The 24,085-nt window shown below is 35.2% G+C and overlaps 1 protein-coding gene across 1 annotated transcript; it reads right to left on the bottom strand.

Annotated features, from left to right (window-relative positions):
- Positions 1-6,323: 6,323 nt before the first annotated feature.
- Positions 6,324-23,266, bottom strand: LOC134750662 (uncharacterized). Its single transcript, XM_063685887.1, has 4 exons — positions 22,992-23,266; positions 19,118-19,197; positions 7,410-7,612; positions 6,324-6,484 (listed from the first exon to the last, which is right to left on the bottom strand). Exons 1-4 carry the CDS (start codon positions 23,096-23,098, stop codon positions 6,350-6,352), a joined length of 525 nt encoding a protein of 174 aa, XP_063541957.1. The 5' UTR covers positions 23,099-23,266; the 3' UTR covers positions 6,324-6,349.
- Between the last annotated feature and the right edge of the window lie 819 nt (positions 23,267-24,085).

Genomic DNA, 24,085 nt, shown 5'->3' with positions numbered 1-24,085 from the left:
CCGAGGAACAAGTTGTTTTAGAGGCGGCTTTCGAAGATGCTGTAATTGTTAAATCATGGGATGTCAGGGTGAGGCGAGATGTGAAAAATATGATGATCGCCTTAAGATTTCGATTAAATGTTAGGGAGAAAAGCGCTAGGGCGTCTACATACAATGCTATAAATAAACTATGTAACCTCAGGGATTGCACACAAATGGAAGCGAAAAAACTGCTTTTCAAACTGCTGCACTCACAAAATTATGCCGAGACAGAAGCCATATTTAACAAAATTTAGTTTCAATATTGTGTCTAGATTAAGCCTTAGTTTGTAGTTAGTAGTTTCATACTAAATGATAGTTTTTAATTGTAACAAAGTCTGATATTTAAATTATAATTGGTTCCCCGCGATACAGGCACTGCCTAGTGCGGAGACCCCTGGAATGTAACCTTTAGCTGAAAATAAATGATCTTTATCTTATCTTATCTTAAAAAAAGACTTGCAATCCGGAGGTTGCGAGTTCAAACCCCAGCTCGTACCAATGAGTTTCTCGGAACTTATGTACGAAATATCATTTAATGTTTACCAGTCGCTTTTTGGTGAAGGAAGACATCGTGAGGAAACCGAACTAATCCTAACAAGTCCTAGTTTTTTTTTCAATTCAGTTCAATCTTTATTTGCAACCAAGTATATACAGTTTACACAAATACACATGCAACTTAATGCTAGGTAGGTACATTTTTCCCCTCTGGGTTGGAAGGTCAGATGGCAGTCGCTTTCGTAAAAATTAGTTCCTACGCCAATTCTTGGGATTAGTTGCCAAGCGGACCCCAGGTTCTCATAAGCCGTGGCAAAATGCCGGGACAACGCGAGGAAGATGATGTTAGTTGTGAGAGAATGCAGAAAAAACTCAAATGTTTATAGTTCTGCCAAGAATTTAAAGATGAATTAGAAAAGGGTGTAAACTTGACGTCATCAAGCACAAGCATACAAAAAGTTAAGGCATTGCTGAAATGATTCATTTAGAAGTCGCCCTTATATAGCAATCGAAAATGTGTACCAACTTCTTGCGTGAAAACGTTATAATTATTCAATCTCCTCCTAAGCCTAGCCACGGTAGTGACACTAGTGACTAGGGGCCCACTGATTATCAGTCCGCCGGACGATATCAGCCTGTCAGTTGGAACAAAAATTTAACAGTTCCGATCAACTGACAGGCCGATATCGAAGGTCCCGGGTTCGAATCCTGGTAAGGGCATTTATTTGTGAGTTCATCACAAATATTTGTTATTGAGTGACGGATGTTTTCTAAATATGTATTCACATATTGCCGCTCAACGGTTAACTGGAAGAGATCCCTTAAAGGGATAAGTTCGCCTTTGTACTAATGACGAATGTAATTTTGCCTGTTTTGTTTTGATTTTTGTACAATAAAGTGTTTTACTATTACTTTATCAGAACCCCTAGTGTAAATTTCATTTGCGACAAGAGTTATAAATACGTTAAACAAACAGAGTAAAATAATTGTTCTCAATTAAGTTATTAACCTGTGTATATCCTAAATAAACGATTAAAATCTAAAGCCATATACACTACCGCTCAAAAGTATTTAGGCATCCGCAATTTTCACCATACAATTGTATACAAAAATTATTTTCAACATCATACTGTTCGATCGCAGGCAAATGACTCGTTGGATTGAATTTTTATTTAGGTAAATATATTGAGCCTCAAATTGTTGCCAAAGACATCCTTTAAAATTTCGAGTTTACTTTATGCAACGATTTAAAAAACCCTTATGTACTAGTTCATACAAAATAAAACGATTTTGTACTGGAAAACGATTTTTTTACGCTTGCCATTTTGGTAAATAGGCCATGTACACGAATATTCTGCACATCATTTTGAAGCTCGATATGTCTGTTAAATTAAAAAAGTAAACTGCAAAAAAAACAGTTACCCGACTGCGACTTAGCGGTATAATTCTGAAAGTCGATTTTGTATACCATTGTATGAAAAAAATTACAAGTGCCTATAGTTATGAGCGGTAGTGTACTAGGTACCATCAGCCGTAAAAGTGCATGGCGACTTTATCAATGAATTCATTCATAATTTCTACATGCAATTTCGCAGCCCACTGTACCATACGTTTAAAAAGGTTATATCAAAATTGTATTTCTGAATTATTTATCAAAGTTTACTCTCCTGAACGAGAAACGGAATTAAAAATAATAAATATTCAAGACGGAACAAGAAAAAAAAGCACGCGAGTGAAAGTGTCACCCACACACATACATTGTGTCCATGTAGTGGTAGAGAAAGTTTACCTTGTGCCGGCTAAGCCCAGAGCAAGGCATGGAGTGGGTTTCATTAAGAAAATTTTGCTTATAAAAACGGAGTGCAGTCAGCATGAAACAGTGCTTGAAAAGTATCTGCCAAATAGAGATAAATCTTTCGCGCCTTCAGAAGCATCTGTTACAATCTAATTGTTATACGCATAGACACATGTCTTTTTTTGTTCAGTTGTCAGACAAAGGTTTGACAAACTTTTGACGCATAGTCTGATCCGCTACTTTTGATGCTGATTGCAGAACCAATTTTTAATGTCGAAGAAAAAATTGATCCTCAAAGACAATCTCAAGTGTTTCACTATAATCAACGTATGCCCTGAAATTATCTAGTTAAATTGACATTTTGACGAAATGTTTATTTTTGTTATGATTCTTTACTCTCTTGGCTGTTGCCAATAAATGTATACTCGTATTATTCAAATAATTTTCTTATCAAAATTGACAGGAATAATTCAGCTGCAATCACCGTTTCAATTTATAAGGTTTCCAAATATCGAAAATACGACCGATAATCATGGTTATCTACTTTCAATAGTTATATCTAATTCATGAATAAATAAACACAAATTGAATTTCATTTACGGTCGCGGCCACTTTTAAATGCCATTTTAGCAACTATTTATAATACCTACGTTTATGAGTCTGTTGTCTCAAACATATTCTCTATTTAGATAACATAAAATAGTTATAGGATTGAGATATAATTGTATATCTCAATCCTGTAACAAAAAAAAATATTGTAAATATGTTTTTATAAATAATAATGGGTACAATTATAGTTAACACTTTAAAATCAAAATTTACAAAACCACCTAGTACTAATGGCTCTACAGTTTTCACTGTTCCATTTTTCTCTTCCCCTGTGTGCGTAAGTGAAAGGCGTGTACACATAGCACCGTGGGCATACAGCCTTCTACGTTTGAGTGAATATAGCATGTGTTTATTTTTTTCAGTGTTTGCTATTAGCGGCTAGTATAAAAGATACTTCGTGGTACAGCGGATTTTAGTCGGCAGCCATTTATGATGATAACAGGTTATGTTTTTCAGGTTGAAAAAAAGCCTTTTATATCGATCTAAAATGCTTTCTCTAATTTTGGATTATTTATCAAAGCTTACGAAGGTCCTCTTATTTTATTAATCTTGCTTACCTTATATTTTAGGTATGAATTGGGCACAAATGACATATTCAAAAACTTACTAGTTCCTTAACTTATAATTATATTTTTCAATCTAATAGTTAGGTAAAACTTGTAGGTACTATGTTATAAGTAAAGTTATGTTATTAATTTATTTTTAATGTTTTCTATTTAGTCTACTTACTTACACTAATTTCTTTATCCAAGTACGAGTAACTTTAAATTATAGTTAAACTCGTTTTCTCGGTAAGTAGTAGATATAAAAAAATTAAGATTTATTAACTCATTTCATTAGTATTTAACAACATAAGTAAAGGGAAAATGGCGATGACAGGGTCGAGTGGAGAAAACGAGGGGAGGCCTTTGTCCAGCAGTGGGACACCAAAATAGGCTAATAAAAAAAAAAAAGTAAAGTTAGGGAAGTTAAAACTATTAAGTACGTTTTTAGGGTTGGGTAAAAGGGTAAAACGGGACCCTATTACTAAGACCCCGTTGTCCGTCCGTCTGTCTGTCTGTCCGTCTGTCACCAGGCTGTATCTCATGAATCGTGATAGTTACTGTTTAATTTTCACAGATTATGTATTTCTGTTGCCGCTATAACAACGAATATGAAAAACAGAATAAAATAAATATTTAAGTGGGGCTCCCATAAAACAGACGTGATTTTTTTGCCGTTTTTTGCGTTAGGGGCCCACTGACTATCAGTCCGCCGGACGATATCGGCCTGTCAGTTAGAACAAAATTTTGACAGTTCCGAACAACTGACAGGCCTATATCGTCCGGCGGACTGATAGTCAGTGGGCCTCTTAATGGTACGGAACCCTTCGTGTCCGAGTCGACTCGCACTTGGCCGGTTTTTTTTATTTTTGTAATTCAATTTTTTTCATAAAAAAAACAAAATAAAAATAATTAAAAAAGTGCTTAAGGCAGACGAATATTTTTTTATTAACCTTGAAACTCTGAAAAACTTTAAAGAAGAACGTATGTGAAGAAGAATATATATTAGGTGATTTTATATTAAATACCTAACTCAAAACAGTACAAATTTTATTGGAATTCATAAATAGCACAATTCGCTGACTTGGCATAAATTTGACCGGCAATTTTATAGCATATACAATTGTTCAATATAAACTTAAAACCCATTATGTCCAGAAACGTAGTAAAATTATTTGAATAACATTTAAACAATTTAAAGTTATTAATAATTTAATTCAAATATGTTTCAATCATATCATTTTTTTGTGTTTACTGCCTTTAAACATTTTGTTTACTAGATATATGTAATTATGTACGTAATAAATTGAACGAAGCAATTTTTGCAAACGTAGCGGTGAAATTGGGAAACTCGAACGCACAGTGCGCTGCTTGGTTGTTTCCTGGCTACCAAGAGATGGCGCAACGGGTCACGAAGAGTTTGCATTTAAGAAATAGAGTCCATCTAAGCTAACTTTGCACCGACGCGACTTAAATAGAATAAAGTGATAGAGTGTTATTATAAATGCCACATTATCATATAAATTTGACACTCATGATAACATTGCCACACTAAATATATTAATAACGAGTCACTCATGTATTTTAAAATAAGTGAGTGACCCGTTATTAATATATTTAATATGTCTGTGTCTCACGGAAGTTTTGTTATTAAAATTGCCACACTTTGTAGGCATCATAATTATTATAGTATGTGTATCAGAGTTTTAGATTTGCTGTTTTTTAAATTTATAGTGCAAATAATTTGTAAGCATTGAAGTTTAATTTGGAAATAACTTTTTTAGGTAATTGTTATTACCATTTTATGTACATAATTCTTTGGGTGATTTCATATAAATTCAGAAGGTAGGGAGCATTGTAATAAAAAATATAAAAAGGTATATAATATTGCTTTATTTAACTAACACTAATAATACACAGTCTTATTTCAGAATATCTAATAGTTTGGCTTTTTAATGACACAAAAAACCCGTAATTATATTCTTACACTAAATATTAATTCGGAGTCAATGTCCGTTTTTACTTTAATCATTCAAATATTTTAAATTTTAAATATTTCAAACATTTTAAATATTTTTTATCGAACTGGCTCATACCCTGTACTTTCCAAACTTGATATTTGTACAGCATTTTAATTATTTTTCAAACTTAACGTAAATATATTTTAAATAACATTAGACAATTTGAAATATATAACAATGCACCATAAATTCAGCTTTGTAAATAATGTAATTTACAATATAATTTAAAGCTTATTAAAAATACAACAAATATCTAATATTGTTGCAAAATGACATTAAACTAATAAATAATAGCAATAAGATCATTTGAAATCTCCTGCACTGATCAAGAATAAATAATCATATATTTTTGCACCTTATTTGTATCAGACTCTGCAGGTCTAAATATGTTTATTTCTTAACATTACGTCCACACTGGGCCGAAGAACAATCAATGCAGCAATCTACTGACAATCACTGTTTGATGGCTCAGTATGGACGCACCATTTCGGCTGAACATCACTTTGCGATCAAAAAGTTCCTGACAATTTAAACATTGATAAATATCATATAGATGGTCCATACGTTAAAGAGCATCACACACCTAACTTAGTTCAGGAACTGACGACAGGGACGCAGCAATACGTAGAAGTGAGATGCAGATATCTCTACCGTATATTATATATTCTGTGGTATAGCTGCGTTCCTGTAGTCATTTACAGAATTAAGTAAGGTGTGTACAGAATTAAGTAAGGAAGCGCTTAAGTTTGTAGCACTATATGGTGAGAATGTATTGCCGTGCCTTACTTGGCGGAGCAATGAGCGACAAACAGCGTAGGAGTCTGTTCACCTTTCTTTTTAAGTAATAAACAATAGTGTTAATTACTTTAAGAGGGTATCTGTGCCTTATAAGCCAAGTCGTTGGCGTCTTGAGCAATGCTGGAGGATCTGGCGTAGGGGTAGGAAGAAGCGGGTGCCGTTGGGGAGTTCCATTGCGGAGATGCGGACTGGAACCCAGTGAGCTGGAAGAAAAACATAAATTTAAGCAGTGTGTCAATTATAGCATTAAAAGTGCATAGAAATATGTAGAAACTGCATGGTGGGGAGACTAAAAACGACGACCACTTAAACTATCGTACAAATATGAACTTATCGTGACCTGGCTAGGCATAACAAAACATATTCACTGATTTGTTTTGTCTGTTTCTGATAATTATGGAAGCATGTTTAATTTTATGTCATTTGAAAACAGATTGGTCATTGCAGTCGTCTTCGCCAGAATTGTTAGAATTTTTCATTGACTAAATATTCCTTTTCCACTGGATAAGAACTATATTCATTTTACTCCAATATTCAGCAAAAGTCTAAACTATTATAAAAAAATTCACCTTTCCCCTGATACTCTTAAACAGGGGTCGGCAACCTTTTAGCAGCCAAGGGCCACATCGTAGTTAATAAATTGGCGCGGGCCGCACTTTGTTAATATTTATGACTTTATCAGGTATTGTCGTTTGTCAAAATTATATACAAAATAGCCCAGGAGGCTCGCGGGCCGCAAGTCAGAGGTTCGCGGGCCGCCTGTTGCCGACCCCTGCTCTTAAAGCCTTGTCTTAAATACATATATTTTGTAGATTAAACAGAGGGATTACAAAGTAAATTTCGAAACTTCTCGTCATTTATGTTCCAAGACATCAAGAGTCAAAATATTCTTTATTCAGATAGGCCTAGCAACAAGCACTTTTAAATTGTCAAAAAGGGAAGCATTTATTTAGTTACCCTCTAAAACTTACTTTTCCTCTGATATTGTTTGAAGCCTTGACTTAGCTGACTCGACACCCTTATTTCCTATTAGTACGAAAGGCGTTAACAGTAACTATCCAAGCTGATCGACTTTGAACTTCGCACCAAATCACGCTAAAAGAGTTTTCAAAATTACAATAAACTCACCTTTCCACTAATATTGTTCAAGCTGCCACCGCTCCACAGTTTCTGGATGCCCAGCGCCGCCACAGCCAAGAAGGCCAACTTGGCTACCACCAGAGCCTTGGTGACGAGCAGCGTGAGACCGCCGAAGAGGAGGCCAACTACGGCGATCACCTTTACGCCAATCCCTGCGAGGAGGGGCGTGTACTTCTTGATTTTACCACGAGCTGTAAAATTACAACATAAAATAAATAAGCATATATTTTGACGTATAATTTTAGCCATTTTACTGTTGGCACTTTTAAAGACTTAGGTTATATGTTCTTCAATTATAAAGAAAATTTTTAATTATATTTCTCAAGCTTCATTCTTCAGATATAAAAACCAGGTAGTCCTTTAACCTACTAGGCAACTCATCGCATGTTTAAAGTAGGTAGCAAAAACTTTAACTCAAACAGGTCTATCCCTACTTTTACTTGATGGGGTGCGCGGCTTGCCGCCATTGCTCATTCTTTATTCTTGCGAGGCAACGAACGCACGTAAAATCATAATTTTGTTTCAAAGTCGTTTAAAATGCCTATACGTAGTGCACTTAGTGCAGACATTATACGATTTATACGAGAATACGAGATGTAAGCTGTGGGATTATTCGTTTCGTATTCGTTGCGCAATATAAAATATATTTGTTATTAAAATTGTTCATCATCCTGGAGGTTAGTCGAGAACTAACACTAAGGAATAAATCATCCTGGGGGTTGGTCGTGAATCAACACGAAGGAATAAATCATCCTGGGGGTTGGTCGTGAATCAACACGAAGGAAAAAATTATCTTGGGGGTTGGTCGTGAACCAACACGATGGAAAGTTTGTTCGTACTTCGAACACCGATTGCGCCCGGGGGTTGGTCGTGAACCAACCAAAGGTTTAATTAAGATCGGACAGCGCGCAACGAAACAAAGGGCCCTAAATAATCATATTGTGTTGTGTTAAAGAGACGAGGGAGGCTTTCTTTTTATTTGGTTTTAGATGGCCCAACAGAAGAAACTCAAGCAAAATTGCCGAGTAATAATAGATTCTTCAGATCCTGAAGAAAAATCAGATACTTACTTAAGTGTAACTATTTTTGTAAAAAACTTACACTTTGTGATCAAATACCTTGCATTTACTTTGTACCGCGCGGGCCGTGAGTCCACGACTGGTAACTATAAACCTGGGGGGCGGCCTAGAGTCGTCACGAAGATAGAACTTGCTTGGGGTTGGCCGTGAGTCAACACGATAGCAATGCATAACACAATTTAATAAATCTATAGCGGTTCTCGATCAAAACCACGCACATTTTAAAACACCAAGTTCAAGTTTTTCTATGTGCAATAAAGAATTATCTTTTAAGTTCAAGTTCAAATATACTTTATTCATGTAGGCCTATTTATGTAATCTAAAACCTTACGGGTTTTATTTTGAAAAACATTCGAAGTCTACCCTCGAATTAAAAATATTTCTTTTAAATTTTTTCACCAGCGCTCCGCGGTTCAGTTTTGATTTGTGCGTGTTAGAGACACGTCGGTCTAGCTGCCGAAATGTTCGGTACAAGACTAAATTGCCTTTTAAAATAAATCCTTACATATAAAATATATTTGGATTTTTAATATCCAATTATATGTGACAGAATAAATTTTACTCACACACCAGAGGTTGAATTTGAATAAACACGAGACTACCTCGTAAATTTATAATTGAAACAATACAATAGTACCTATATTGTTTTTATATTACCCACATAAGTATAACTTGTCTCTAAAAGTGGGAATTGTTAAATAGGTGTACCTACATCACGTCACGTAATGTGAATCTGATCGAAATTCCTAAACTTAAGCTGGATAAAATCTCTTTTACCACAAATGAAATGTAATAAACTAAGTGGTAATACCCTGCACAATGTATATATTTTGGTGACCATTTTTGAATGTTTATATATGCATATAACCATACAAATTATCGGGATACGTACGCCAATATTGTTATGGGATACATGAAAATATAAATATATTTATAATACCGTGATCGTTTAAAGGCATAGGCGATGTCAGTATCTAAGTACCTTGTGTCTGTTTAAAAATATGATTTTACTTTTTTAAGTGATATTGAATAATTAAATAATTTGAATCATCCAATTGTAACAAAGACACCTAACTGAATTGAATTACAGGAAAATGGGTTTATTCATCATTATCTATCTAATAAACCCAATGAAACAATTTGTGAGTACTGAATATGAAAGAAAGAAAGAAAGAAAATAACTTTATTTTGCATGAAATATGGTACAAAAGGTGGTCAGACAATATTATACATAAGTAACACATATTTCACCAGCATCTGGCATGCAAAAAACTAAACTTACAACTGAAGCTAAGAAACAAACGCAAACACGTTTTACGCTTATTTCTTCATAAATACAAGTTCATGCCGAAGCCTGACAAAGTGACCATTAGAGTATCATCTAACTGAGTTAATGATAAAGCGGTTTCGGTACAATTTGGCTAAATACTCACACGAATATATTTGTTTGCATCTCTCACAGATATTTAATATTTATTTTTATGGTCGTAAATAATGGGTAACTAGGTAAATACCTATTAACCTGTATCAAAACTACAAAACGATTACCTTCCGATTATCTTTTAAAGGATCACCCTCAGATTATGCACATAAAAATATAAATACATAATTAAGAAGCTAATAGAAACCGTAAAAAATTAATAAATGACGAATGGTTCAACTCTCATGTGTCGGTCGCGATACTCTTTCAGCCATCATCAATACGATGATACCATGCAATACGTTTTTGCCAAGTTTAAAATATATGTACCTTGATATTATAAGTTTAGTAACTGTAGTTGGTGGGGACCCACCACTTGCAATACCGTTATGTCATTAATATAGCACAGTCATGACATAAGTCATGGATTAAAATATTAAGATGAATCCACTTAATATAATATTTGTTTTCTGAACTCTCAATACAACCATAGTAGCAATACAGCAAAGGCAATTTTTTATTATTATTCCGGCTTTAATGTTTACATTTTATATATATAAAACATTACGTCGCACAGTCTTTCGTTCCTTGCAGAGCGAATACTTGAATGGAGGGCATAAGTTTTTAGATTTGATGCTTAATATCTGAATTTCTGTTGATTGATATTCATTTCATTTCATTGATTGCGTGGTTGATTGCTGTGCTGTCCCGTTCGCGCTGCGAGAATAGAAGCCGCTACACCAATATTTGTGAAAATATGGTCAATCGCGCCTTGCGGTCAATAATAGTAAATTAAATAAAATAAATAAGTTTCATATCATTTACATATTCTATTTAAAGGTACTCGTCACATGCAGCCATTTATAAATGTATACTAAATTAATTCCTAATGATGTTTGTTAAACGCTGATTTTACCTACTCAGGTTTAACTGGATATTATTATGCATTTTAATAGCTCGAATATATGTACATTAGGTACGTATATATAATTAAATGATAAATAAATATTCTGTTACCATTAATGGACCTTGGCCCATTCATTATATGTAATATGAGCGCAATAATAAACATTTGAGTGTGAGTAAATTACAATCTTATTTGAAAGATTACTTCGAAAGCTGAGTAGACTGCTATTCTTATAAATTATTTTTGTTTAGAATACCTTTGGTGATGCCACACATATGACATGCTTTATGCTTAATAACTGAACAGATAGCATAATTTATGCACGTTCATATATTTTTTAGATTTCAGGAACGTGGTGGATTTTTTAATTTGATAAAAATCAAAATATAATTCTTCTTGGGTAAATCAAAGGACTTAAAAACGACGTTAGACATGTTTCGAGCAAATACATGGTTTTTGTTAAGTTAAAGCTCGAAAACGCGCTAGGCCGCGTGAGTCTTTGTCCATTGCACGTCGTGTCACTATTCGTTGATCAGGAGCTGCTGTAAGCCGATTTGCGCGTGCACGCGCCTAATAACTGAATTTTCTCATTGTCGTCGTCTGCTCAGAGATCATCGTAAACAGGATGAGTCGTCGTGAGACAGACATCACACGGCCTACGCGTCATAAGCGTCAAGACGCGGGAAAAGACATCACAGCCACAGCGTATCCCACCCTGTATGGAGGTAACGCTGGGTTGTATCGTTAGCCTAAATTACGTCTTATCTTCGTAGATAATTACACTTAGACGAGCCTGAATCTTGTCATCAATAGTGTACTGTTCTGAGCCTTAAAAATTCCGTATCGCGGACAAGAACTGCTAGTGAATTTTAATACATTTCACAAAAGCACATATGTCTTATGAGTTTACTCGTATTAAACTGTTTCAAATCGAATTAAACTTAATGCAAAGTTGACCACAAATTGTATGGAATCTTAGTCAATTAGGTTTTATGAAGAACAAATTAGATTTTGTTTAAATATCCTAATACGTAAAAGTATATATATATATATACAACCTGGCTATACCTAATATATGTATACCTTTTTGAACCTGCATTGCTAAACTTTCCCGTGCTTCTTAACAATACCTTATAACTCAATTGGAACAGTAAACTTGTGTATAACATACACATATGTACATGGTAGATAATTATTCCTACAAATATGTTTTCAGAAATAAATATGCTATGATAATATTGATAATGGGAAAGAATGCAGCAAAACTTTCAACTCTTAACATCTACCTGGTTTTTATATCTGAAGAATGAAGCTTGAGAAATATAATACATGATCAAACGAACTTCAAAGTGAAGTTCGATCAGTATTATATGAGTAAGCTTCATTCGAAGATATAACTACCCTCCCTCCCCTATACCCGGAAAGAAAGTTTTGCTTTAGAAAGTAAAGTCTCTAAAAATAATGAGCAATGGCGGCAAGCCGCGCACCCCATCAAGTAAAAGTAGGGATAGACCTGTTTGAGTTAAAGTTTTTGCTACCTACTTTAAACATGCGATGAGTTGCCTAGTAGGTTAAAGGACTACCTGGTTTTTATATCTTCGAATGAAGCTTACTCATATAATACTGATCGAACTTCACTTTGAAGTTCGTTTGATCATGTATTGCATGTTTCTTAAGAAAGATTGACCCGAAGAAACGAAGGAAAGACTGACAGATTTTTTACCTAAGTATAAAATAATCACTTTTGTTATGGTAGAAGAGCCGGCAGTAAAGTTTCGAACCAACGTGATACCGCGATGAGATGCACAATGGTTTCCCATAAAACTGATGCTAAGTCCGAATTTGATAGTCTGCCACGGCGGAACTAGCCGAAAGTACAAAAAAAATAGCCACTTCCGGTGCGAAAAAGGGGGGGTCATTTAACCCATCTGATACTGCAATAAAAGCTATGGCATCAGTTAGAAATTTACTGGTAGATACAGAAAAGCGAAATCTGCCAGTATGATTCCTGCCGGAAGTGCTTGGCATACGCTCTCAAAGGTGACCATCGGGACCCCTAAATTAACCCATCTGATACCAGCACGAAACCAATTCCAGTCGGTAGATATGAACCTTCTCTTCAGGAATATATAAGTCTGCCAGGGCGCTTTCAGCCGAAACACCTTGACATACGAGATTATGTGAGCAACATCCGTGGAACCCGTATTTTGGAATTGTACAGATTACAGACATTTTAATTATTGCAGGCTTATGATTTATTAGCTAATGCTTATATTTGTATATTTTTATGCCATTAATAACATATATTTCAAATTTATTAATATACACAATATAATTTGGGCATTAATTTAATACCTGCTTACGGCTTTGTACTTCTTTGTTTGCCTTATAAAGGTGCTAACAAATTAGCTACCGATATTTTTACAGTTGATAGTACTCGGCTCCTGAAGTATATGTAAGTATGAAACATTATAGGTTTTATGATGTTATTTTGAGAAAATTGGAAAACAAATTTGCTTTGTAAAAAAAACTCTGTTAATGAGATAATTAAATGAGACCTCATTGAACAGATTCTAAAACCTCTTTTAAATATAAAACGTAACTGGCCACTTCACGTTGATAAATCAAATGACACGTTGACAATGACATTTAAGACAAACAAGCAGTTAAATACATGATGATTATTTTTTAGATAGAATTATAGTTTATTTATTTTGTTCGGTAAATAAAATAAAAATTATGAGAAACTTTCTTAATTTCTATTAAAAGTTAATTGTTCTAGTGTAAAGTACCAACCATCTCGTAAAATTTCTGTAGCTAATTTGTTAGCACCTTATATATAAATAATACAATAATTTCAAATTACAATATCCTTTATTTACCAAAATGAACAAAATTATTATTATTACATACTTATTGTAAACGGGTGTAAAAAGACAGGATTTTCAACGTCAAGGACGATTTTTACCAATAATCCAAATATGAACATTTTAAATCATTTTTAGGGTTCCGTACCCAAAGGGTAAAAACGGGACCCTATTACTAAGACTCCAATAGATTATATTCTGTTTTTTATTCCGTAATCCGTAGACTAAAATGACATTTCATGTGGTACTAAGAAATGTCATGTCTTACATATGAAACGTCATTTTAGTCTACGGAATAAAAAAACAGACCTTAGTTATCTCAATTTGTAGTGTTATAAAACAACACCCTGAATGTTAAACTACGTCAGTTTTGCGTCAACGTCAAGAAATGTAGGGGAGAGGTGGGCATGACGGGATACTTAATGTTTCAAGTCCAATAAAACTGAAAATGCTATTTTTTTAAGTTTTTGTAATTTTTATTTTTATCTTTGGTAATCAGTCTTTCATAATCAACACTTACTAGGAACTCCCTAGTTAGATAATTAAATTAAAAATAAATTAAAATGGCCAAAAGTGCCTTCTCTCCATCTTGCCCCCCAAGTATGGTAAGATGGGGAACCCCTACGGGACAAGATAAGAATGATTCATATAAATATTATATTTAGGGCCTAAACAAAACTAAAATTTTTGGCTTTTGGGTCCATCGTCTGATAACTTCTCACGAACTGTTTTACTTTTATTTCTTAAGTCGTCTGAGAGACAAAAAATGTGTTTACAGCTAACATGTACCCCATCTTCCCTTGTTAATTTTATTGTTTGTTGGGTTAATTTTATTGTTTGTAAAAATTGACATTTAAAAGTGCCCCTGTGGCCTATTTGCTGAATAAATGTTTGATGTTGATGTTGATGTTGAAGAATAAATAAATTCAAATCCGCAATTCTTCATCAGTTTATCACTTTAAAACTACGGCCGTCAAGATGTACCCCATCTTGCCCCATGTGCCTAATGAAATTCGAAAGTTTTTTGTAAAATAAACCGTACTTGAATCCAAACAAGTCCTTAGCTGTTGGCGTGATTGCTGGGCCATAGGAATAAATTAACAGTATATATGTGCTGGTGATAATAAGGAAACAAACGCAAACCAAATAAAACACAAAAACCGGCCAAGTGCGAGTCGGACTCGCGCACGTAAGGTTCCGTACCATAATACCATTACGCAAAAAATGGCAAAAAAGTCACGTTTGTTGTATGGGAACCCCACTTAAATATTTATTTTATTATGTTTTTAGAATAATTTATTCATCAATTGTGCATTACAGGTAATAAATACAGGTGTTATAAACAATTAGTTTTAGTTTGTTATAACGGCAACAGAAATACATCATCTGTGAAAATTTCATCTGTCTAGCTATCACGGTTGATGAGATACAGCCTGGTGACAGACGGACAGACAGACAGACAGACAGAAAGCGGAGTCTTAGTTATAGGGTCCCGTTTTTACCCTTTGGGTACGGAACCCTAAAAATAACAAGGAATATGGCAAAAACAGTTTTTTTGCAAATAAATAATTAACGACACCATTTGTCTAGCCGGTCACTGTGCGAACTGATTGCTATGTTGGCGACGCATCGCCATGCGTTAACGGGATTCTGATGGTTGGTCAGTCGTGTCGCCATATAAAGCCGCTACCCCGTCTTACTCGTCTTGCCCCTCTCTCCCCTACATAAGATAGTGATTAGATACACCAAATAGGTGAAAAAACGCCTCAAGCGTAAAAGAAACCACCAAAAATCATTTTATGTCGCATTACAAGCCTGATTTAGCTATGAATACTAATACCCCCTTATTCGTAAAACTTTACGAGCCTGAATTAGTTAAATTATGTTTTATCCTTTTCTTACAAATACATAAGTCAAAATGACAGACAAAGACAAACGATTCATATAGCTAATTCAATGAATATTAATCACATTATTTAATTTATTTTAACTTAATTTATTATAAATATGTGTTATTAATAACGTAATAATATACAAATATAAGCATAGAGTAATAAATTAATAAGCCTGCAGTATTTGAAATGTCCGTAATATGTACAATTCCAAAATACGGGTTATACGGGTACCACGGATGTTGCGCCACATAATCTCGTATGTCAAGGTGTTTCGGCTGAAAGCGCCCTGGCAGACTTATATATTCCTGAAGAGAAGGTTCATATCTACCGACTGGAATTGGTTTCATGCTGGTATCAGATGGGTTAATTTAGGGGTCCCGATGGTCACCTTTGAGAGCGTATGCCAAGCACTTCCGGCAGGAATCATACTGGCAGATTTCGCTTTTCTGTATCTACCAGTAAATTTCTAACTGATGCCATAGCTTTTATTGCAGTATCAGATGGGTTAAATGACCCCCCCTTTTTCGCACCGGAAGTGGCTATTTTTTTTGTACTTTCGGCTAGTTCCGCCGTGGCAGACTATCAAATTCGGACTTAGCATCAGTTTTATGGGAAACCATTGTGCATCTCATCGCGGTATCACGTTGGTTCAAAACTTTACTGCCGGCTCTCCAACCATTAGTAATATTGTCTTCGGTTACCGCGATAGTTACTCATGAAATAAAACTATTAAAACTGATTATATCGCGTATATTGTTAGCTTGAATCGCCTTGTTGTTGTGAGATGCTGATTAGCAAGTTTGACGGTTCTTGAGTCGGTTTTAATTTACTAGATGGTTCTCGTCTTTAAAGTGGCTCTGTAGTTTTTACGGTAGAACATAACACTACTAAAATCATAAGCTTTTCCTTAATGAGTAAAAACTGAGAATTCAAAAGCATCGCTTATCGCTCGGACCACGCAAGAAAAACGCGTGCATACCTGTAGGCACTAGGCACCTTGACATGACTCGCGTCCCACACGTAACAGGCTATCGAACTGGTTAAACCCACTTTCGAAGTAACTTAAGCTAGGGTTGCCATCTCTAAAATTTGGTAACCAGGATAAGACGCGTGAAAACCCCGGATTTTAGAGCTCAGAACCCGGACATGTCAACAGGTTTGTCGTGTCGCGGTGCCGCGTGTGTCGCGGGCGGCCAAAGACTTTAAACTTTTAAACCCGACAAATACCGGCCCGGATGCCCTCTAAACTAGGAGAAATCCGGGGAAACCCGGACGGATGGCAACCCTAATTAAGCCGACGAAGTAAGTGTCTGTTCGGATATTTTGTTTGTCGATGCATATCTACTGGAAGACACGTCATTTAGGTGTCTTCCAAAAGAAGTAAATATACTAAATCGAGCTTGTTTACTGAATGCAGCTAATTACATTACAATATAACTATACTACACGACAAATATATATTTACCTTCGAACATTTTCTTTAAAAAAATCATCATTCTATCTGAGGTTTGCAGAAATACATGATATTTTATTCAGCGCCAAACACGAATCCTCAAATTGGCAGTATCTCACAGCTTGAATTAATTAAATGAATTTTATTAATTGAGTCCTATCGACGCTTAAGTTTTTTACTACTACAAAGCTTATATGTGCGTTGATTTCATGGCTCTTATGCTTTTGCAATAATGTAAACACAAAGGAAATATGCACAATAAAAAAGTACAAAGAGGAAAGTGCCGCAAAATGGCCTATTCTTGGCATGTTACTGGCGACTTCCATCGCGGCAAGTAGACAAGCAACAAGCTAGAGGAAAAAAACAACATAAAATAAACAGAAATAATTAAGATAGAACAGTTAATCGAAGATATGTATACATTTTTCGCTTTATTACAAAGGAGTAAAAGTGTAAGCATTATATTTGACGTCCTCTATACTTGGACCACTGTCAGTTGCTACGCGTTGCAACACGCTAGCCTTGACCGAAGTTACGTTGTCCGACGTAAGAGAGCATTGAACTTTTTGCACTGACTTTCGTTCCTCTTTTGTGATGGAACGATAAGAAATTACGAATGAGAACTTTATAAGCATGTTATCAAATGATATGAAACAGTTGTTGTGGATTTGATTCGTCAGCTGTCAACAGTGGAATACCTTCAACCAGAAATGTCACCGTTGACTACACTACACAAAAATTATCTGAACGGGCTTCTATTAGTTTTCATTAGGTTTGAAATTAAATGGCAGTTACTTTCGCAAAATGTTACAAATAAAAATATCCACTGAAATATTATACATATAGGGCTCGAAGGCAGCATATTATACAAGTCCTATTTATACACATTTCCTCAAGACAAGCCGCCAGTAACCATGGAAACAGAACATAACCAGCCAACAACCTTGACCGAAAGTTGCTGGACGTGAGAGGACGTTGAACTGGCATTGACTTTCGTTTCGCTCGTGACTATTATCGCTATCGGCTTTATTATTAATTGATTACGTGTATACTATGTAATTAAGTTCATTGTTACGTTTTTTAAACGAACGTATATAATTTTCTGGGTAAATTTCACTACTTTTAAAGTACTTAACTGTATAAAGGCAGAAATAAATTTAATAGAAATTCCTCCTGTTACACTAATCTAACTTAGCCTAATGGTCAGTCTATATTATGTACGGTCAGCTGCAGAGTTTCTTGATTTCAAATCAACAGATACATACATATCACATCTTTAACTGTACTTACATAAAGGTATTCAATCAGTTTTTAATCCCATTGACAATTTTAATTAAAATATAGCACGTGAATGATGAGATAACGAACGATAGAGAGGTATGGAGGAAAAAGAGATACTGTGACGACTCCAAGTGTTGGGTAAGGAGCAAACGAATGATGATGACATTCTTCTTCTTTTCGTGTCGAGGTTCCTTTTCATACGATGGATGCCCAGTAGGCTTGGAAATGCTTAAAATGTGAGTGTACAGGAGGTATATAAAATGACATCTTAATTTGGTTGGATTATCTTGGGCTGCCAGCTTTAGGCTGCTAACTTCACGCCGGTGTAGGCAGCGGTGTTGACAACCCTGGCTGTCGCATCATGAATAAAATGTGGTTTTTCTTCGTGTAATTTGTACTAATTTAAATAAAAATCCGAAAATTATATAAAAGAGTGACTTATTTTATTTCCATGACAGATGTGAGTGAATAATGACGACATTGATGACCGTAGTTACACGGCTCCAGGATACTTATACTATTACTCTAAAGTTACACGGCTCCAGGATACTTATACTATTACTCTAAAGTTACACGGCTCCAGGATACTTATACTATTACTCTAAAGTTACACGGCTCCAGGATACTTATACTATTACTCTAAAGTTACACGGCTCCAGGATACTTATACTATTACTCTAAAGTTACACGGCTCCAGGATACTTATACTATTACTCTAAAGTTCACGGCTCCAGGATACTTATACTATTACTCTAAAGTTCACGGCTCCAGGATACTTATACTATTACTCTTACCTTCTTCAAAAGTCCTGGCTGCTTCCTTCAACTCGCCTGGCTCGAATTTGACGTTTAGTTTTTCTTCTCCAGATGCATCCCTGTAACAATTATGACAACAATTTTAATATTAATTTGTTTATTTTCAATTAGACTGACAATCTTAAGCTAAATAGAACTAAAGCTGCTGCAAAGTGACCAAATATCGGCCGAAATATATAGTTTATTAATGTCCATTGGCTTTATAGCCAACTTTAAGAAAAAGTACAATTCTGATATGTATTAAGATGTAAACAGACGGGAGTCACGTTCCTTCAAGGAAACCTTCCTGCTTAGTAGGTTAACGGTACCTTTCGAAAAGAAGTGGACGTATTTGGGTTATAAACAACATTCCTTCACAATTTGGTCAAACGAAAGCAAATTTATTTATTAAGTCCACAATACATACATACATGTCATACAAAATAAAACATTACAAAAATCTTAACCTAAACTAGAACCTAACAAACACAAAAACTATTCACAAAATGCGCCCGCGCCCCTTCAGATGTAAAGGAGCCCATCACGCTCGCCGCGTTGCCACGTTGAACAGCGATGGACAACCTTTGCAAAAGGAACGACCCGGAGCGAGGGTCATGACCACTCTCCCGCAACCGTCTGCCCACTTCCCCAATAAAAGTCTTGGCCTCAGCACACCAACAGCCAGTGGTTTCCACGGCAAGAGGAACAAATAGGTAGTGCGTCAACACCGCATACTTTATTTATTTGGTCAAAAGATAATCTTCTGATGGGGTATTGGGCGACAAGGTGATACATTCTGCGGTGTGGAGTCCCCCAAACAACAATACACATGAGAACTGTTCTCTATGCTCAATTAAAATTTAAATTAAATTAAATTATCATTTATTTCAGGCATAATTTCAATGATGTGCACTGAGGAAGATCTTCTGAGGGCTACACCCCGAGGGCTAGAAGTAGCAAAGCATTAGAAGACAAAAAGTTTTAAGAAATTTGATCCACTTACAGGAAGAAAAAGAGTAATTAATCTTGCCAAATTTGGTTCATGTCTCTCCTGTATATGTACAGGTACTTAAAGTTCAAGGCTATAATGATTATTTTTATATTGGATACTTATTCCCATAAAAAATACTCTGTAGTAACTCTGTAGTAACTAATCATTACTAATATTACTTAAATATGCACACCAGCTTAACTTTTTTCTACAAGTGAATCCGTAACAAATATTTACGTAATTATGTAAGTATTGTAAGTCGAAAAACATGCAACAGCGTATAGCTCAAAAATTAGTTACGCTCTCATTACACGAGATTTGTTTAAGAAAAGCACACTAGTTACGCCTGACCAGTTAGTATTGGAAAGCGCATTTTCGTAACCTATACAACAATGTGAATTTTCCACGCATGTTTCAGTAGTGAACACAAAAGGTCTTGAGAAATGGACTAGTGTAGTCTAAACACGCATTGCAAAAGTTCACGTGGAAATTAAATTAGTCATAGTTTGTATTGAGGTTGGCCTTATTTTTGTAGTTTTTGTTCCTGTTAAACGCATAAGAATGTATTTAAATTTTTATCAAGCAGATAATAAATACAAATGAGCATTACTAATAACAAATATTTTACTTAATAAATGACACTTGCTGTAGTTACAAATCATTACGGTGAGAATGATGAGGAGGATCATTACGAAACGGACGACATGCTAAAGCTTGCGCAGTATCAGTAGGTTTTTTTTATATTAATGGATGTTTTTTCCTTTAGTACATGTAAACGGTTTATAGTAATAGTAACGCTAGCAGAAAAAAACATCCTTTAATAAAAAAAAATCTCCTACTGATACTGCGCAAGCTTTAGCATGTCGTCCGATTCGTAATGATCCGTCTCATCATTCTCGCCTTAAGGTGGTTCGACTAGGTTACCCAAAGCTTAAACCCCGCTAGATGGCGTCACTTTCGCAAATTTTCAGGTTTTATTTTTTTGTGGAATAGTGTTGGTATCTGTATACTTAAAAGTATGTTTAGCGCACTCTTTACATAAATATTGAACTATTATAATAAACATTGAATACTTCATTAGTGTAAAAAACACTTTTAAAGTCGACAGAGTGTTTCTGTCATGCTATTTCCTACTATTACTCACACATGCAAACAGTGTTTCCGTGATTTATAACTACAGCAAGTGTCATTTATTAGGTAAAATATTTGCTATCTCTACACTACGACGCAGGAGAGTACTAAAATTACAAAGAAACATCACACAGTAGTATTTTTAGCTAATTATGTATGTCTGCCTTGTACAAAAGAATTGAAATCTAGTACCTCTTTAATACGCAAGTCACTTAATAATAGATGAATAACAAGATGACATCAAAGTGCGTGTTTCTTATTTACATACAATGTAACAGTGAAAGTATATTTGTTAATTGGGTTATTAATACATTTGGGAAGTGACATGATAAAAATAAGATTATAGTTCCATCAAACTGGCTAGTTTGACGGTACTATAATTTTATTTTTATCATTGCCCAATGTAACACTTTTGTTAGGAAATCGTGTTTTGGGTGTTTTTAGAAGCATTAGCGCCGTTATAAGAAGCTACGACCCGGCGCGGATTCTACTTTTGAAATAAATTCGAATATGTCATTCGCAAAAACAATAAGACTAATGTCACATACATTCATGTAAAAGTGCAATAAATATTGTTAATTTTATATATAAAACCCCAGGTAGCAAAATGACGTCAGCAACGTCATAATGACGGCATTGTTACGTCATTATGACGTCACTGACGTCATAATGACGTATAAATGCTACTGGGGACGCGTTTCCATAATTCTAATACAATATCGAATTTTAAGAAAGAATTCACGCACGTCCCTTTCAAATAATTCTAAGAGAAACGGGACGACACCTACAGTGTTGCCACTTTTTAATTTCTACTCTTTTTTGCCAGACTGTAAGTAAGTGTTAAGTAAGCAGTTTCTCTTTTAAGGAATTCTGATTTCAAGTTAAAGGAATGTCTATATATGGCAAATAAGTGCCGTATTTTTAAGTATGTCAAGCAAGGATGAGTCACAAACGATAAGCATTACGAAGATTTTTATTATACAAAATACTTTTTTCTTTTATCTTTATAGGTTCAATATGAGCATCAAAACAAGTTTGTCCACCATCTGTTTGCATTGGTTGCTTTCTTACTCTGGCTATGTTATGCTTAGAGGTGATGAAAGCTTAAAAAACCGGACAAGTGCGAGTCGGACGCGCCCACCGAGGGTTCCGTATTTTTTAGTATTTGTTGTTGTAGCGGCAACAGAAACACATCATCTGTGAAAATTTCAACTGTCTAGCTATCACGGTTCATGCGATACAGCCTGGTGACAGACAGACGGACAGATAGACAGACAGACAGACGGATAGACGGACAGCTGAGTCTTAGTAATAGGGTCCCGTTTTTATCCTTTAGGTACGGAACCCTAAAAAGTGATCGATGTCGGAAAAGTGGAAGGCGAGAGATCTAAGGGACATCCACAGACAAGATGGTCTGAACAAGTCACTCGGACGCCACGTTACCGAAATGTCAAAACTGAAATTGCACTTTATGCACATGCACGTAGGTCTATGTTGCTCTGTGGTCTTTGACCGATTAATCCGTCTTTGGCGTTGGACCTGCGGTGCCGATATATCCATCATTGGCGTCCAAAAGGTTAATTAGGGTGCGTTGGGATAAGCTTGAACGGGTTTTTCATGCAGGGTAAGATGAAAAGTCGGACGATTCTTTGTCTTACCCCTCATGAAAAACCCGTTCAATCTTATCCCAACTACCTATAGTTGGGCCTATAGTTAGGTGGTTTATGGTTAATAAAAACAAAAAAGACTTACCTTTCAATGGCAACCCCTGAGAACAACTCAAGCTTGTCTTCACCAGGCCCAGGCGCCGCAAAGCACCCAAGCACAGCACCAATCAGGATGATGCACAGCACTTTCATTTTAATTTTTATTTTTTAAACGTCTGGCTCCTTAGAAGGTCGAGGATCAAGTGAGGTGAGTCTGGACGCGCCGCTTTTATATTGGGCGCGGGAAGATTTTGTAATTGTGGCAAAGGTTTTTGGGATGACGCGGTCTTGGTACTTGGTGTGCATGTTACGTGCTTAGCGTTAGTTTCGGTCACATTTTGAAATTAATTTTGTTAGTTTATGTGCACTTCATATAAATGCTTTTACGTAACAAACTGCGATCGCAGTTTGGCGAGGAATATAATTATAAGAAAATTGTTTTGTTGTACTCTGTGATAAAAAAAAAAAAACAAAAAAAAATGGTTTTAATGAATTAAGTACCTATTATAAAATTGTCCATGTGGTGAGGCTAGATGACACTTTAAACAATTTTTGGAAGGATAGTAAAATATAGGTATATCTAACTATCTGGTTGAGAAAATTATTTAGGAGCAATAAACCTGCAAACTGTAAAGAAAACATAATTGTTTAAATTTACCTAGAAGCTATTTTTTAATTTGTCACACAAAAAAACTTAAATAGAGTCTTACCTATCTGTATTGTACGTGTTTAAAAAAGGCGTACAGAGTTTTTAAGACTCGACAACGCGCATGTGACAATCTCGGACCCTGAGTTGCAGAAGTTCATAGACCATATTCCATCGGACAGGACGTTTGTTTGTCACTGCTGTGTGTTAGCCACTTATATTTTTAGAGACATACTGTATTTATGTGTCACTTTTTAATGTCTTTGTCTCTTTTTGTCTGGATTTTTTTAAATTAGATTAAGTATGTCATTAAATTTTGAAACGTTCGAGCTATTAAAGTACGAGTAGCACAGTGGCCAAAGCAATTAAAAGTATTTAAATTATTTTAATGTAAATAAAATGTACGTTTATTGTCCAACTGTTTTTTTAAGTATCAAGACTGCTTCTACCATATGCTAAACGTTCATTCATACGATCTTTAGGCTTATGCTTCC

This window comes from Cydia strobilella, chromosome 20 (genome assembly GCF_947568885.1).
Source record: "Cydia strobilella chromosome 20, ilCydStro3.1, whole genome shotgun sequence".
Lineage (NCBI taxonomy): Eukaryota > Metazoa > Arthropoda > Insecta > Lepidoptera > Tortricidae > Cydia > Cydia strobilella.
The sequence above is the reverse complement of the archived record's forward strand: the minus strand, read 5'-3'. Positions and strand labels throughout refer to the sequence as shown.

Excerpts from the sequence above, each read along its gene's own strand:
- LOC134750662 (XM_063685887.1), bottom strand. The coding sequence starts at position 23,098 with ATGAAAGTGCTGTGCATCATCCTGATTGGTGCTGTGCTTGGGTGCTTT. Across the intron at positions 7,613-19,117 it reads AGCCAGGACTTTTGAAGAAG|CTCGTGGTAAAATCAAGAAG; the intron begins GTAAGAGTAATA and ends GTAATTTTACAG. Across the intron at positions 6,485-7,409 it reads TGAACAATATTAGTGGAAAG|CTCACTGGGTTCCAGTCCGC; the intron begins GTGAGTTTATTG and ends TTTTTCTTCCAG.